This window comes from Coregonus clupeaformis, chromosome 35 (assembly GCF_020615455.1).
Source record: "Coregonus clupeaformis isolate EN_2021a chromosome 35, ASM2061545v1, whole genome shotgun sequence".
In the NCBI taxonomy this organism is placed as follows: domain Eukaryota; kingdom Metazoa; phylum Chordata; class Actinopteri; order Salmoniformes; family Salmonidae; genus Coregonus; species Coregonus clupeaformis.
The window spans coordinates 23,683,698-23,699,911 of record NC_059226.1 but is presented as its reverse complement, the minus strand read 5'-3'; the positions used below and the strand labels follow the sequence as shown (position 1 = coordinate 23,699,911).

General features: G+C 48.5%; 1 protein-coding gene across 3 annotated transcripts in view; it reads right to left on the bottom strand.

Annotated features, from left to right (window-relative positions):
• LOC121550885 (protein TANC2-like) overlaps positions 1 to 16,004 on the bottom strand; it is an 86,660-nt gene extending 70,656 nt beyond the window's left edge. For all 3 annotated transcript variants that reach the window (XM_045210949.1, XM_045210950.1, XM_045210951.1), the window contains exon 1: positions 15,913 to 16,004. In XM_045210949.1, coding sequence (XP_045066884.1) covers positions 15,913 to 15,976 — 64 coding nt within the window. In that variant the 5' untranslated portion in view covers positions 15,977 to 16,004. The remainder of the gene's footprint in view (positions 1 to 15,912) is intronic.
• Between the last annotated feature and the right edge of the window lie 210 nt (positions 16,005 to 16,214).

Sequence of the window (16,214 nt, the reverse complement as noted above, 5' to 3'; positions counted from 1 at the left end):
TGTGTGTGAGTGAGTGAGTGTGTTTCTGTGTGATAGAGAGAAAGATAATGCATGTTGATGGCATGAGTGTGTGTGTATGTGATTGGATGCGTACGAGACAGTAATGGTATACCTTCCTAATATTGAGTTGCACCCCCCTGCCCTTTTGCCCTCAGAATAGTCTCATGCTGGCCCATGTTGACGCCAATGCTTCCCACAGAGTCAAGTTGGCTGGATGTCCTTTGGGTGGTGGACCATTCTTGATGCACTCAGGAAACTGTTGAGTGTGAAAACCCAGCAGCGTTGCAGTTCTTGACACAAACCAGTGCGCCTGGCACTGACTACCATACCCAGTTCAAAGGCACTTAAATATTTTGTCTTGCCCATTCACCTTCTGAATGGCACATATACACAATCCATGCCTCAATTGTCTCCAGGCTTCCAAATCCTTCTTTAACCTGTCTCCTCCCCTTCATTTACACTGATTGAAGTGGACTTAACAGGTGACATCAATAAGGGATCATAGCTTTCACCTGGATTCACCTGGTCAGTCTATGCCATGGAAGGAGCAGGTGTTCTTAATGTTTTGTATACACAGTGTATGTGTGAGTGTGTAACGTGTCTGTGTGTAACGTGTGTAACGTGTCTGTGTGTAACATGTGTAATGTGTCTGTGTGTAACGTGTAATGTGTCTGTGTGTAACATGTGTAATGTGTCTGGGTGTAATGTAACATGTGTAATGTGTCTGGGTGTAACATGTGTAATGTGTCTGGGTGTAACATGTGTAATGTGTCTGTGTGTAACATGTGTAATGTGTCTGTGTGTAACATGTACTGTTAACATGTGTAATGTGTCTGGGTGTAATGTAACATGTGTAATGTGTCTGGGTGTAATGTAACATGTGTAATGTGTCTGGGTGTAACATGTGTAATGTGTCTGGGTGTAACATGTGTAATGTGTCTGGGTGTAACATGTGTAATGTGTCTGGGTGTAACATGTGTAATGTGTCTGGGTGTAACATGTGTAATGTGTCTGTGTGTAACACATTACACAGAGAGTGTGTCTGTGTGTAACATGTGTAATGTGTCTGTGTGTAACATGTGTAATGTGTCTGTGTGTAACGTGTGTAACATGTGTAATGTGTCTGTGTGTAACATGTGTAATGTGTCTGTGTGTAACATGTGTAATGTGTCTGGGTGTAATGTGTATGTGAGTAACGTGTGTGCTCTGCAGGAGCCCTGTGCTGCTAGTGAGGGGAGGAAACGGCTACTTCGCATCATTAGGCTGCCCGTGCCTGCGACTCGCCAGAGAGAGAAATCATACATGCAGCTCACATAACTCTGTGTGGTGAGAGAGAGGTTCCATGTTCTACACACCCCAGCCGCTTCCCCGCCCATAACCTGTCACACCAGAGAGAGGGGGAGCAGTGGCATAATGGGTTGGAGAGAGAAAGCCAGAGCACTAAATGAGACAGAATCAGAAACCGAGAGAGAAGCATATCATAGCATAGAACCACACCGAAAAGATCAGAACTGGCAGTCATCCTGATTGACATCCAGTCAAGTTAACAGTGGGCACAGGGTTAGACTAGCTAGCTAGTACTCAGAGATGTGTGCCTCACAGAGCAGCTAAAGGACAAACGGGATGAGATGGCTGTAGAGGGTTTTAGCATTCTCCCCATCATGCCAGCAGTCTCAGCAGTAAAGACATACTCCACCTTTCTCTGAACCCGACCCCAATTACCTGTCCCCTTCTCTATGGCCCCTAGACTCCCCCCACCCCTAGATTCCACCCTCCTATGTAAGTACCCTAGCCAGGAAAAGCTTGAGTCAGTCTCACCTTAGTTAGTAGAAAAAGTCTGCATCTCCAGCTAGTAAAATCCTGTACCATGGTAAACTACTTGAAGGATGTGGCATAGAGATATGGCAATGGAGGCACACCAATGATGAGGAAGAAAAAAGGAGAGAGGGAAGAGGAGGAGAGGAGTAAGAGAGAGAAATGGAGAGCTGTAGACAGAGAGTGAGCTCTGCAGTGTTGAAACTAAGTGCCAGGTATTGGCGCACGCGCAGGAAAACACACAAGGACCGATACACAGGAGCAGGCAGGCGGGCGGACTCGCCCTCCTCCTCTCTTTCTCTCCCACTCGATAGCGGCAAGTCGGCTCTCTCTCCCTTTTCTCTCCCTCTCCCACAGACACATAGAAAACACTCGGGAAGCTCTAAAAGGCACACTGACTGCAATGTCCTCCTTTAACACCCACATAAAACCATCACACTGACACTCCGAAAACACACAGAAATCCTACTAATTGTATAGACAATGGTACAGACACATACTTGATCCATACATGTTTACATCCTTACGTAAGCCCACTCCAATACATAGATAGACCCACCCACACAAGCATAATCAAGTAAACATGATCATTCACAAAACAACTTGTCACATCAGACGGAAAGGTGTTTGTGAACACAACCTTTCAACCCAAGTGAGGGCACATTCAGAATAGCCGTGAATAGGAATATAGTGCTACTGAACTACTGAGTGGTAGTAGGTTAAAAAAACATATTTCCGGGTATTCAGAGGTGTCGAGATGAAATGCTATTTTAAAATGTGAAGCCTTTCCTTCCTCTCCAGCCCGCTCTTCCTCTGAACTAGAGAGGTTGTTTCTGTACAGGCACACTGGTGATGAACACACACAGAGAGTATGTCTGCTATGAGCTGTGATTCTGTGTGTGTGTGTGCGCGCGATAACGTGTGTTTTAGCATGTGTATGTGCACAAAGTGAATATGGATTGCATATGTCTCCATCTGTAAATTCCATGAAGAGTTCCATCCGATGATCTGAGATGAAACTTGCCCACAGAGCTGAATTCCAAAGAGGACAGGTTCACACACAAGCTCATGGTGGAGCTGTATAGTGCTGTAAACAACCCTATAAACCTGCAATGCATCAACACCACACCAAGACTGAGACACTACTTGTGGAGTCTGGCCATGCGTAGCCTACAGGCATCCTACCAGACCACATGAGTCCAATGGTAGGTAGTCGGCATCAGAGTCAATAGTACAACAGCAAAGTAAACAGGCAAGCAAAAGGACTTAATCCTCATAATCTGATCCTAGATCTGTGGTTAAGGGCAACTTCTACCTTTACATATAGAGAAGGGGAATAACACTTTTACAACAGCAGCTGGTCTGGTCTCCACCTCTGAATCATCTACTACACAAGTGTGAATCACCTACACATAAATCATGGAGACAGATCTGAATCACAAATCTACAGGGGTACCATTCGGTCCATTTTCGCTAGGGCTTAAGAACCCTTTGCTACTGGCCGGGTGTGAGGGGGTTAGGGTTGATGACATTGATATACCAGTGAGCTAAGCGAGACTGGGGAAGATCGTCTGCAGCCTCGGAGCCACGTGACACTGCTTAAAGCCTCGGCTGGGGAAAGGAAGGAGAGCTGAGGTCTCTAATGACCGTATCAGTCACTTGGAGGGCTGGGTGTAACATCAGTCACACACTGGGCCTCCTGGTGCAGAGTTCCAGGCCAGAGTCTAGTGTCTGTTACTACTGAACTGTGTTTAGATTGGTTTAGAAGGGGAGCCTCCTGGTGCAGGCTCTTTGGTGCAAGATGGTACCAGGGTGGAGACTGCCCAGAGAGGGTATTGTTAGCAGGGGGAATGGGCTGTACTAAGTCCTCCCATTTCGTGTAGTTGGCACTTCCTCCCATGAAACCCATTATTTTACAATATAGTTTATCTCGGTTGTAGACTGACTGCAGGCGGGTGGTGAGTAGGGCTGGGGAGGTAGAGGGGGCTAGAGGGAGGTAGGAGGGATAGAGGAAGGTAGGTGGGGCATAGCCGTTCCTCCAGATGAATGGAACCCGTCTGGATGGGCATCCACCCAGGACCTGGTCAGCGGGCCAGAGCCTGTCAAGAGAGAACCATGGAGAGATACAGATCAGGGAGGTGGAGAGAGGGAGAAGGGGAAGTGGAAGGAGGAGTGTGGACTGATAAGAGTGAGAGCTGAGGTAGATAAACGCATTAGCGCCAGAGATTTGGTAGAGCAAATAAATAAAATCAACTGTCCGATAGTCTTACTACAGCCTCTGTTGGGCAAACATGAGGACACTGTATTACAAAACTCAACTCCATTAGCACAATCCTTCAGAGGAGAATACATCTTCGGATAAAATATAATGCAGACAATATTAACATGGTGCACCTCTTCAATAACAGAAACCATTAGTAGAGCTACATGCCCTGGTTGTAAATCATACCTGACAAGCTGCCGGCTTCAGCACCATCACTCCCACAAGTGCTATTTAAAGAGGTAAACTAAATTCTGAGGAAAATAACCTCTTACCACCAAACGGGAAGTAATGAATGAACATGGTGGGGATGGGGGGCAGCCTGCCTAGTAACTAAGGCCCACAGCTGCCGTGAAAATCTCTCATTTTGTCGATGTGCAAAGCTTCCTTACATAACGCGTGGCTCCGCGCCTGATTGGTCTTGGTTGCAGGAGCCTCTAAATTTGATTGGATTTAATCGACGCTGCTGGCAAAAAAGCCTGCAATTAGCAGGCGGTGCTGGGATAGGCCCAACGGTCTTGGCTGGCAATGGCAGTCACCAGAGCCATTGAGCGGCGTTAGCCAGCAAACTCCGATTGCTGCAGCTGACACATACAGTGGGGAGAACAAGTATTTGATACACTGCCGATTTTGCAGGTTTTCCTACTTACAAAGCATGTAGAGGTCTGTAATTTTTATCATAGGTAACCTTCAACTGTGAGAGACGGAATCTAAAACAAAAATCCAGAAAATCACATTGTATGATTTTTACGTAATTAATTTGCATTTTATTGCATGACATAAGTATTTGATACATCATAAAAGAAGAACTTAATATTTGGTACAGAAACCTTTGTTTGCAATTACAGAGATCATATGTTTCCTGTAGGTCTTGATCAGGTTTGCACACACTGCAGCAGGGATTTTGGCCCACTCCTCCATACAGACCTTCTCCAGATCCTTCAGGTTTCGGGGCTGTCGCTGGGCAATACGAACTTTCAACTCCCTCCAAAGATTTTCTATTGGGTTCAGGTCTGGAGACTGGCTAGGCCACTCCAGGACCTTGAGATGCTTCTTACGGAGCCACTCCTTAGTTGCCCTGGCTGTGTGTTTCGGGTCGTTGTCATGCTGGAAGACCCAGCCACGACCCATCTTCAATGCTCTTACTAAGGGAAGAAGGTTGTTGGCCAAGATCTCGCGATACATGGCCCCATCCATCCTCCCCTCAATACGGTGCATTCTTCCTGTCCCCTTTGCAGAAAAGCATCCCCAAAGAATGATGTTTCCACCTCCATGCTTCACGGTTGGGATGGTGTTCTTGGGGTTGTACTCATCCTTCTTCTTCCTCCAAACACGGCGAGTGGAGTTTAGACCAAAAAGCTCTATTTGTGTCTCATCAGACCACATGACCTTCTCCCATTCCTCCTCTGGATCATCCAGATGGTCATTGGCAAACTTCAGACGGGCCTGGACATGCGCTGGCTTGAGCAGGGGGACCTTGCGTGCGCTGCAGGATTTTAATCCATGACGGCGTAGTGTGTTACTAATGGATTTCTTTGAGACTTTGGTCCCAGCTCTATTCAGGTCATTGACCATGTCCTGCCGTGTAGTTCTGGGCTGATCCCTCACCTTCCTCATGATCATTGATGCCCCACGAGGTGAGATATTGCATGGAGCCCCAGACCGAGGGTGATTGACCGTCATCTTGAACTTCTTCCATTTTCTAATAATTGCGCCAACAGTTGTTGCCTTCTCACCAAGCTGCTTGCCTATTGTCCTGTAGCCATCCCAGCCTTGTGCAGGTCTACAATTTTATCCCTGATGTCCTTACACAGCTCTCTGGTCTTGGCATTGTGGAGAGGTTGGAGTCTGTTTGATTGAGTGTGTGGACAGGTGTCTTTTATACAGGTAACGAGTTCAAACAGGTGCAGTTAATACAGGTAATGAGTGGAGAACAGGAGGGCTTCTTAAAGAAAAACTAACAGGTCTGTGAGAGCCGGAATTCTTACTGGTTGGTAGGTGATCAAATACTTATGTCATGCAATAAAATGCAAATTAATTACTTAAAAATCATACAATGTGATTTTCTGGATTTTTGTTTTAGATTCCGTCTCTCACAGTTGAAGTGTACCTATGATAAAAATTACAGACTTCTACATGCTTTGTAAGTAGGAAAACCTGCAAAATCGGCAGTGTATCAAATACTTGTTCTCCCCACTGTACATCCTCTGGTCCCTTTCCATCATCCGCCTTCAAGGCTGCATCCATACAAGCTACTTAGCCATAGCACACCGCGTGTCCCAGTGCTGTAGTCGTAAGCTGCATTTTGGAGAGGAATCGGCATCCACCCGAATGTGTATATACAGTGGGGAAAAAAAGTATTTAGTCAGCCACCAATTGTGCAAGTTCTCCCACTTAAAAAGATGAGAGAGGCCTGTAATTTTCATCATAGGTACACGTCAACTATGACAGACAAATTGAGGAAAAAAGATCCAGAAAATCACATTGTAGGATTTTTAATGAATTTATTTGCAAATTATGGTGGAAAATAAGTATTTGGTCACCTACAAACAAGCAAGATTTCTGGCTCTCACAGACCTGTAACTTATTCTTTAAGAGGCTCCTCTGTCCTCCACTCGTTACCTGTATTAATGGCACCTGTTTGAACTTGTTATCAGTATAAAAGACACCTGTCCACAACCTCAAACAGTCACACTCCAAACTCCACTATGGCCAAGACCAAAGAGCTGTCAAAGGACACCAGAAACAAAATTGTGAGACCTGCACCAGGCTGGAAGACTGAATCTGCAATAGGTAAGCAGCTTGGTTTGAAGAAATCAACTGTGGGAGCAATTATTAGGAAATGGAAGACATACAAGACCACTGATAATCTCCCTCGATCTGGGGCTCCACGCAAGATTTCACCCCGTGGGGTCAAAATGATCACAAGAACGGTGAGCAAAAATCCCGAACCACACAGGGGGACCTAGTGAATGACCTGCTTAGAGCTGGGACCAAAGTAACAAAGCCTACCATCAGTAACACACTACGCCGCCAGGGACTCAAATCCTGCAATGCCAGACGTGTCCCCCTGCTTAAGCCAGTACATGTCCAGGCCCGTCTGAAGTTTGCTAGAGTGCATTTGGATGATCCAGAAGAGGATTGGGAGAATGTCATATGAAACCAAAATATAACTTTTTGGTAAAAACTCAACTCGTCGTGTTTGGAGGACAAAGAATGCTGAGTTGCATCCAAAGAACACCATACCTACTGTGAAGCATGGGGGTGGAAACATCATGCTTTGGGGCTGTTTTTCTGCAAATGGACCAGGACGACTGATCCGTGTAAAGGAAAGAATGAATGGGGCCATGTATCGTGAGATTTTGAGTGAAAAACTCCTTCCATCAGCAAGGGCATTGAAGATGAAACGTGTCTGGGTCTTTCAGCATGACAATGATCCCAAACACACTGCCCGGGCAACGAAGGAGTGGCCAGAAGAAGCATTTCAAGGTCCTGGAGTGGCCCTAGCCAGTCTCCAGATCTCAACCCCATAGAAAATCTTTGAGGGGAGTTGAAAGTCCGTGTTGCCCAGCGACAGCCGCAAAACATCACTGCTCTAGAGGAGATCTGCATGGAGGAATGGGCCAAAATACCAGCAACAGTGTGTGAAAACCTTGTGAAGACTTACAGAAAACGTTTGACCTGTGTCATTGCCAACAAAGGGTATATAACAAAGTATTGAGAAACTTTTGTTATTGACCAAATACTTATTTTCCACCATAATTTGCAAATAAATTCATAACAAATCCTACAATGTGATTTTCTGGAATTTTTTTTCTCATTTTGTCTGTCATAGTTGACGTGTACCTATGATGAAAATTACAGGCCTCTCTCATCTTTTTAAGTGGGAGAACTTGCACAATTGGTGGCTGACTAAATACTTTTTTTCCCCACTGTAGTTGGTGATCGAACCTCTTCTGAAGGGGTAGGTGAGGTGAGGCTGTTACTCTTGGGGAAATAATAGTCTGACTCTTAACTTGTAACAATACTGAGCTCTACAGCAGTGTAGAAATAGCCATTGAATATAGAACTGCCTTGGCTTGTTCCAGGAAACCCAGCGGATCTGCCTTACAATCTACACGTGGTAAATGTTTACTGCAGTCTGTGCCAGGTTGGGAGATTCCGTTTTTTTCCTCGCTCTGCACACGATATCGCACCATGTTGCAGTTGGCTGTCGCTCACGTCAGCTTTGATTCTTATCCAAAGTTGAGGAATCTGGAGGCTAGTAACCATCAATCCCAAGGTGACATGTGTTTTCCAGTGTGGCGAGATCGTTCATGTTTACTTAGCAAGTTGCTGGGATTTAATTTAAGGCAAACATATGCTGAGGATATCAAAAGGTTGCTGGATCGAATCCCCGAGCTGACAAAGTAAAAATCTGTCGTTCTGCCCCTGAGCAAGGCCGTTAACCCACTGTTCCCCGGGCACCGATGACGTAGATGTCGATTAAGGCAGCCCTCCACACCTCTCTGATTCAGAGGGGTTGGGTTAAATGTGGAAGACACATTTCAGTTGAACTGACTAGGTATTCCCCTTTTCCTTTCATTTGCGTACAGGTTGAGGGACAAAAAACAGAGACTGTCACGTCTTCCGCCGAGGCTGCCTCCCCTCCTTGTTCGGGCAGGTTTCGGCGTTCGTCGTCACCGGCTTACTAGCTACTGCCGATCCCATTCCCATCACTCCACTTGTCATGTCTTGTTTTGTCAATCACACACACCTGGTGCTCATTCCCCTAATTAGTATGTGTATAAGTGTTCCCTCTGTTCCCCTTGTCTTTGTGAGTGATTGTTTCATTGTGAGAGCGAGTAGCTCGGTTGAGCTACTCCTCCATTTGTTATTGCCAAGGTGGCATATTTCCCTTGTGATAGTTTCGTTTTGACGCTTGGTGCGTTTTATTTATGTAAATGAAATAAACTCTGGACTTCAGTGTTTTACCTCCTGCGCCTGACTCCTTCATTCACACCTCATCACAGAATCACTCACCTGCTGAATGGAGTCAGCAGGAGAATAACGCATGCCTGGAGTTGTGGCAAGGGTCCAGGAGCATTCCTCTATGCTGGCCAGCTTGGGGGAAGCGATGGATCGGGTTCTTCAGGTAGTACAACTCCTGGAGAAGAGAGGACCCGATCTATCGAGACCAGCTGGTCAACCGGATCCAGCCACCTACACCCCTGCCCCTGGAGGGATCCAGATATCCCGGCCACCGGCGTTTGACGGGACGGCAGTGCGATGTAATGGATTTCTGCTCCAACTAGAGTTGTATTTCTCCAGCATCAGGCCGGCGCCACTGGAGCGGGAGAAGGTATCCGTCCTCGTTTCCTGCCTTTGTGGGAGAGCCCTGGAGAAGGGCCAACGCGGTGTGGAATGAGGGAGGTGCCGCGTTGGAGGACTACGGGGAGTTTGTTCGCCTTTTTCGGGCTGTTTTCGATCACCCACCCTCAGGCGGACGAACGACTGGTCCATCTGAGGCAGGGGACGAGGACCGCACAGGACTACGCGCTGGAGTTCCGAACGCTGGCAGCGGGGTCCGGGTGGAACGAGCGGGCCCTGATCGACCATTTCCGGTGCCACCTAAGGGAGGACGTCCGACGGGAGCTAGCCTGCCGTGATGCCATGCTATCGTTCTCCCAACTGGTGAACATGGCCATCCAGCTGGACAATCTGCTAGCAGCCAGAGGACGTCCTGGTAGGGGTCTGCCCGTTCCCACTCCGGACGACTCTGACCCCGAGCAGATGGAGCTGGGGGGAGCCGCCGGTCGAGAGAGCGCAGGAGGACAGCGACAGTGCCACTCTGGTGGCACGAAGGGACAATCCACCTCACGTCGCAGTCAACGTTCCGTTAGGTCTGGAGGCGGTAGGCAGGGTACTCATGCATCACCCCAGGTAACGAACACCCAAACTTGTTCAGAGCCCTTTGCGGCGCACTGTACCTTATCTATCTCCTTTCCTGATCACCTGGTAGTTTCCCAGTGTAAGGCGCTAGTCGATTCAGGCGCAGCTGGGAACTTTATAGACAGGGCATTTGCACGCCGTCAAGGCATTTCATTGGTTCCCCTATCCATTCCACTCCCCATCAGAGCACTTGATAGTCGACCATTAGGGTCCGGGTTGGTTAAGGAGGTTACTGTACCAGTCACCATGATTACACAGGAGACGCATGTTGAGCAGATCACTTTTTTGATTATTGAGTCTCCTGCTTACCCTGTCGTCTTAGGTATTCTGTGGTTAGCCCTTCACAACCCCAATTTTTCATGGCCGCAGAGGGTTCTTACAGGGTGGTCGCGTGAGTATCCGGGTAGGTGTCTAGGTGTTTCCGTTGGTGCGACCACGGTGGAAAGTCCAGACGGTAACCCCACCGTGCGCATTCCGCCCGAATACCATGATCTGGTGCTCGCATTTTCCAAGACGCAAGCAACTAAATGACCACCTCATCGGGAGGGGGATTGCGCGATAAACCTTCAGGTAGACGCTGTACCTCCCAGGAGTCATGTGTATCCCCTGTTGCAGGCTGAAACTGAGGCTATGGAAACATACATCACCGAGTCCCTGCGCCAGGGGTATATACGTCCCTCCACTTCACCAGCTTCCTCGAGTTTCTTCTTTGTGAACAAGAAAGATGGCGGTTTACGCCCGTGCATTGATTATCGACCACTGAATAAGGTGACGGTACGATTTAGTTATCCTCTTCCCCTCATTCCTTCAGTGATTGAGTCAATGCATGGGGCCCGTTTTTTCACCAAATTAGACCTCAGGAGTGCCTACAACCTGGTGCATATTCGGGAAGGGGATGAGTGGAAAACAGCATTCAGCACAACATCGGGGCATTATGAATACCTGGTGATGTCCTACGGTTTGATGAATGCTCCATCCGTTTTCCAGTCCTTTGTGAACGAGGTGTTTCGGGACATGCTTGGTCGCGGTGTGGTGGTCTACATCGATGACATCCTGGTGTATTCCGCTACACACGCCGAGCATGTGTCCCTGGTTCGCAAGTTACTGGTCCGACTGCTGGAAAATGATCTTTATGCCAAGGCAGAGAAGTGTGAGTTTTTTCAGCAGTCAATCTCCTTCCTCGGATACCGCATTACTACCACAGGTGTGGAGATGGATGGAGATCGCATTTCAGCCGTGCGTAATTGGCCGACTCCAACCATGGTGAAGGAGGTGCAGCGCTTCCTTTGCTTTGCCAACTACTATCGGAGGTTTATTCGGGGCTTTGGCAAGGTCGCAGCTCCCATTACCTCCTTGTTGAAGGGTGGGCCGTCCCGGCTCCGCTGGTCTGCTGAGGCTGATTTGGCCTTCAGTAGATTGTGGGGTCTGTTCACCTCCGCCCCGGTACTAGCTCACCCCGATCCATCACTACCGTTCGTAGTGGAGGTGGATGCGTCCGAGGTAGGGATAGGCGCTGTCTCATCCCAACGCTCGGGCACGCCACCCAAGCTCCGCCCCTGTGCCTTCTTTTCTAAGAAGCTCAGCCCAGCAGAGCAGAACTACGGCGTTGGTGATCGGGAGCTGCTGGCTGTTGTCCGAGCTTTGACGGTGTGGAGGCTTTGGCTCGAAGGGGCGAAACACCCTTTCCTCGTCTGGACAGACCACCGTAACCTGGAGTACATTCGGGCAGCGAGGAGGCTGAATCCTCACCTGGCCAGGTGGGCCCTCTTCTTCACCAGGTTTGATTTCACACTCTCATACAGTCTGTGCACGGAATATGTGAAGGCAGACGCACTGTCTCGGCTGTATGACACAGAGGACAGGCCCAGAGACAACACCCCCATACTCCCGGCCTCATGCATTGTGGCGCCGGTAGTATGGGCGATGGACGCAGATATAGTGCAGGCATTACGCACAGATCCATCTCCACTGCAGTGTCCAGCTGGGCTGCAGTACGTGCCTGCGCTTATCCGTGATCGTCTGATCTACTGGTCACACACGTCACCCTCCTCTGGTCATCCAGGTATCGGTCGTACAATGCGCTGCTGGACGTGAGGGTATATGTTTCCTCCTGCTCAGTGTGCACCCAGAGTAAGGCACCTAGGCACCTCCCAGCGGGTAAGTTACAACCTTTACCAGCTCCACAATGACCATGGTCTCACCTTAGTATTGATTTTCTTACTGATCTTCCCCTCTCCCAAGGTAACACCACTATCCTGGTCGTTGTGGATCGCTTTTCGAAGTCTTGCCGCCTCCTTCCTCTGCCCGGTCTCCCCACGGCCCTACAAACTGCGGAGGCTCTGTTTACTGTCTTCCGGCACTATGGGGTACCAGAGGATATAGTGTCCGACCGAGGTCCCCAGTTCACATCTAGAGTCTGGAAGGCATTCATGGAACGTCTGGGGGTCTCGGTCAGCCTGACCTCTGGATTTCACCCCGAGAGTAATGGGCAGGTGGAAAGGGTGAATCAAGATGTGGGTAAGTTCCTGCGGACCTACTGTCAGGACCGGCCGGGGGAGTGGTCGGTGTTCCTGCCATGGGCAGAATACGCTCAGAACTCTCTCCGCCACTCCTCCACTAACCTAACACCCTTCCAATGTGTTTTGGGTTACCAACCGGTCCTGGCACCGTGGCACCAGAGCCAGACCGAGGCTCCTGCAGTGGATGACTGGTTTCGGCGCGCGGAGGAGACTTGGGACGCTGCCCACATTCGCCTCCAGCGCACCGTGCGTCGTTAGAAGGCGAACGCTGACCGCCACCGCAGGGAGGCCCCGGTTTTCGTACCGGGGGATGGGGTCTGGCTCTCAACCCGGAATCTACCCCTCCGCCTGCCCTGCCAGAAGCTGAGCCCGCGGTTTGTGGGGCCGTGTAAAGTCCTGAGGAGGATAAACGAGGTTACATACAGGTTGTTACTCCCCCGTTTACCGTATTAACCCCTCGTTTCATGTGTCTCTCCTCAGGCCGGTGGTAGCTGGTCCGCTCCAGGAGTCTGAGGTGCGGGAGGTTCCTCCACCTCCTCTGGACATCGAGGGGGCCCCGGCGTACTCGGTCCGTTCCATACTGGATTTGAGGCGTCGGGTGGGGGGCCTACAGTATTTCGTGGAGTGGGAGGGGTACGGTCCGGAGGAACTGTGCTGGGTCCCAAGGAGGGACATCCTCGATCCCTCCCTGTTGAGGGATTTCCACCGTCGCCATCCGACTCGCCCTGCTCCGCGTCCTCCTGGCTGTCCCCGAGGCCGGGGTCGGCACACTGCTGGAGCCGCGCGTCGGGGGGGGAGGGGGTACTGTCATGACTTCCACCGAGGCTGCCTCCCCTCCTTGTTCAGGCAGGTTTCGGCGTTCGTCGTCACCGGCTTACTAGCTACTGCCGATCCCATTCTCATCACTCCACTTGTCATGTCTTGTCAATCACACACACACCTGGTGCTCATTCCCCTAATTAGTATGTGTATAAGTGTTCCCTCTGTTCCCCTTGTCTTTGTGAGTGATTGTTTCATTGTGAGAGCGAGTAGCTCGGTTGAGCTACTCCTCCATTTGTTATTGCCAAGGTGGCATATTTCCCTTGTGATAGTTTCGTTTTGACGCTTGGTGCGTTTTATTTATGTAAACGGTATAACTCTGGACTTCTGTGTTTTACCTCCTACGCCTGACTCATTCATTCACACCTCATCACAGAGACAAGAGGCAGCATACCAACCTTATAATATATATTTGAGACCAACAAAATAACAAGTACATGGGAAGAGAGAATGCTAGTCATAAATTATTTGCCAGAACTGGTGGGGGGTATTTTATATAAATAAAACTGCATCCCAGGGAAATTTGAAACAGACCATCCTTGGAGAAAGAAAGACTGCTTTAACAAGACCAACTGTTGTGGTAGTTTGGTGTCACGTTAGATTCTGTGTCACATAATAATCTTGTATTCTAAATGCTCCTCGATGTTGGCAGCAGTACAGCATTCTGGTCAACAGCTGGCTATGATTGAGCCCCTAACATCTCAAGAGGGAAAATGAGTAGACAGGAGTGCACCTCATCCACGCCAGGCTTGGTACAGAGCCCAAACATCTCTGGCTCCCTTCCCCCCCACCTCATCGCCCCCTGCCTGCTACCCTCTGCCAGCCCACGACAAAACCAGAATGGCTCTATTTCAACAGTATTCTAAAATTACTTTCTGCCTCAAGAGTAAGGCCAATGAGTTCATTTTGGGGCCCTTCAACATGAGACTTCTGTGGTACACAGTCCATTCATAGTATCTTGTGACCCCTAATAACCTTGTATTACCCTCATTAGCCCTCTATGGCCATTCATAACTATCTGTGGTCTGACAAGACAAGAGCTGAGGAAATCCAAAATGGCTTTCTGGGAAAAGAGATACCACAGGCTTTTAGCTCTCAATTACCACAACTATCCTGGAAAAAGGGAGCGGTTATGAAAGATGAAAACCATTGCTTCAGATTTAGAGACTACACTTGCCGCTCTGAAAGGACTAGCCCGTTTGCTGAGTCACGGTTCTCACTCTGTTTGGCTGGAACTGAGGAGCTCTGAACACACTGGGGTGGCACTTTTCCGATGGTAAACACAGCGTAGAGCTGGACACTTTCCTCTCAGCGCCCGCTTTAGGAAGAAAAACATATACGCCCGACGAGTAGTGGCCAAGATCTACCACATCTCCCTGCTGGGGTGCAGAACACAGTCATGACTGAGGTTGCACGTTGCCACGAAGACAGCCTTTGCTATTAGCAACTTCAACAATTTACAGGGACATGGAATTAAACGCGAGGTACTATCGCTGACTGGCCCCCTGCCTTGAAAACCTTTCTGGCCCTTTTAAATGGTGGCTATTAGCGACCTTTCATCCTAATTGAAATGACAACGTGTCAAGAGTGGACACAGTGTGGGCTTGTGTGGAACAGAGGGTCTCTTGACACTGTGGCATGGTTTAAAACACTTTGTTACTGTGTGTTTGGTTGGCTCAGATTTTCTCCCAGAGGTCAGTTCTTTATGAGCCTACAGAACCTACTGCTACACTGTAGCAGAAATGTACACCAGTGAATCTCAAGTCTTGAGGAAAAGCAACTCAGTTGATGATAAAAGAGTTCAAGTCCAATGGTGGTACAACTTTACTTCCTCAAGCCATTGACTGTACTGTCCGACCTACAGCACAATGTAACACATTTTTACGTTGCTAACATTTTGAGCCTGTAGGAACTACTGTAATGAAACTGCAAAACTATATTCACCATGCTGCAAAACATGTCCTTGGTCAGACAAGGGCAGTAATAGAATCGTGTAACTTACATTCATATAAAGTTTCTTCAAGTTAAAAGGAACAAATGATAGGATACAACCGGTCTCCAGTTTCATGGGGACTGAAACCCTTTGTGAATGACCTCAAACCGTTTCCGGGAGATGAGTAACTTGAGTAAAAGAGTGTTTGGGGTCTACTGTATAGCTGACACTGCATACATTTTTAGGAGACGTGAACATAACCAGCTGCATCCCAAAGACAAGCTCCACACGTCTCTACTGAACGTGTGGCACGCTCCGCTCCACAGGCATCTCGTTCTGACCTCAGCAGCAGTGCACTGCTTCTTGAATCGCGAGTCACGTTTTTTTCCCCCTAAAAAAAGCTAGGCAGATGCCAATTTGTGAAAGGAGGCAAGTATAAGTGCTTAGGTTAATGAGTTGGTTCATCGTGGCAAAGAGAGACATCACTGGTAGATCTCAGTGACTTCAATAGCAGGCGATAACCACACTATGTCATATGTTGTATTATTGAAGCACATAGTTAAACTGTGAGTGGCAAGCTTTACACACATACAGACAGACACACCACATACACAACACTGGTCAGACTGACTTACCACTGTTGCGATTTTTGCGGTTGGACTTGCCGCCAAGCAGCATCTTCAAGCTGTTCCTGAACATGACTGCACTGGTCTGCAGTGGCTATAGAGAAATCTGCAGAAGAAAAAGAGAGTGTTTTTAATGTAATGTAGGCTATATTTACTGATGTTGGTTATTATTTATTGTCAGCAGTAAATTGCAAGTGGTTGGATAGTGCAAGGGGCAGATGAGGTAAAGATATTGCAAATTCCAGAAAGATCACCACAGAACACCACAACGGTACAGAAGGTAATTGCACTATTCTGTCACCTAGTAAATG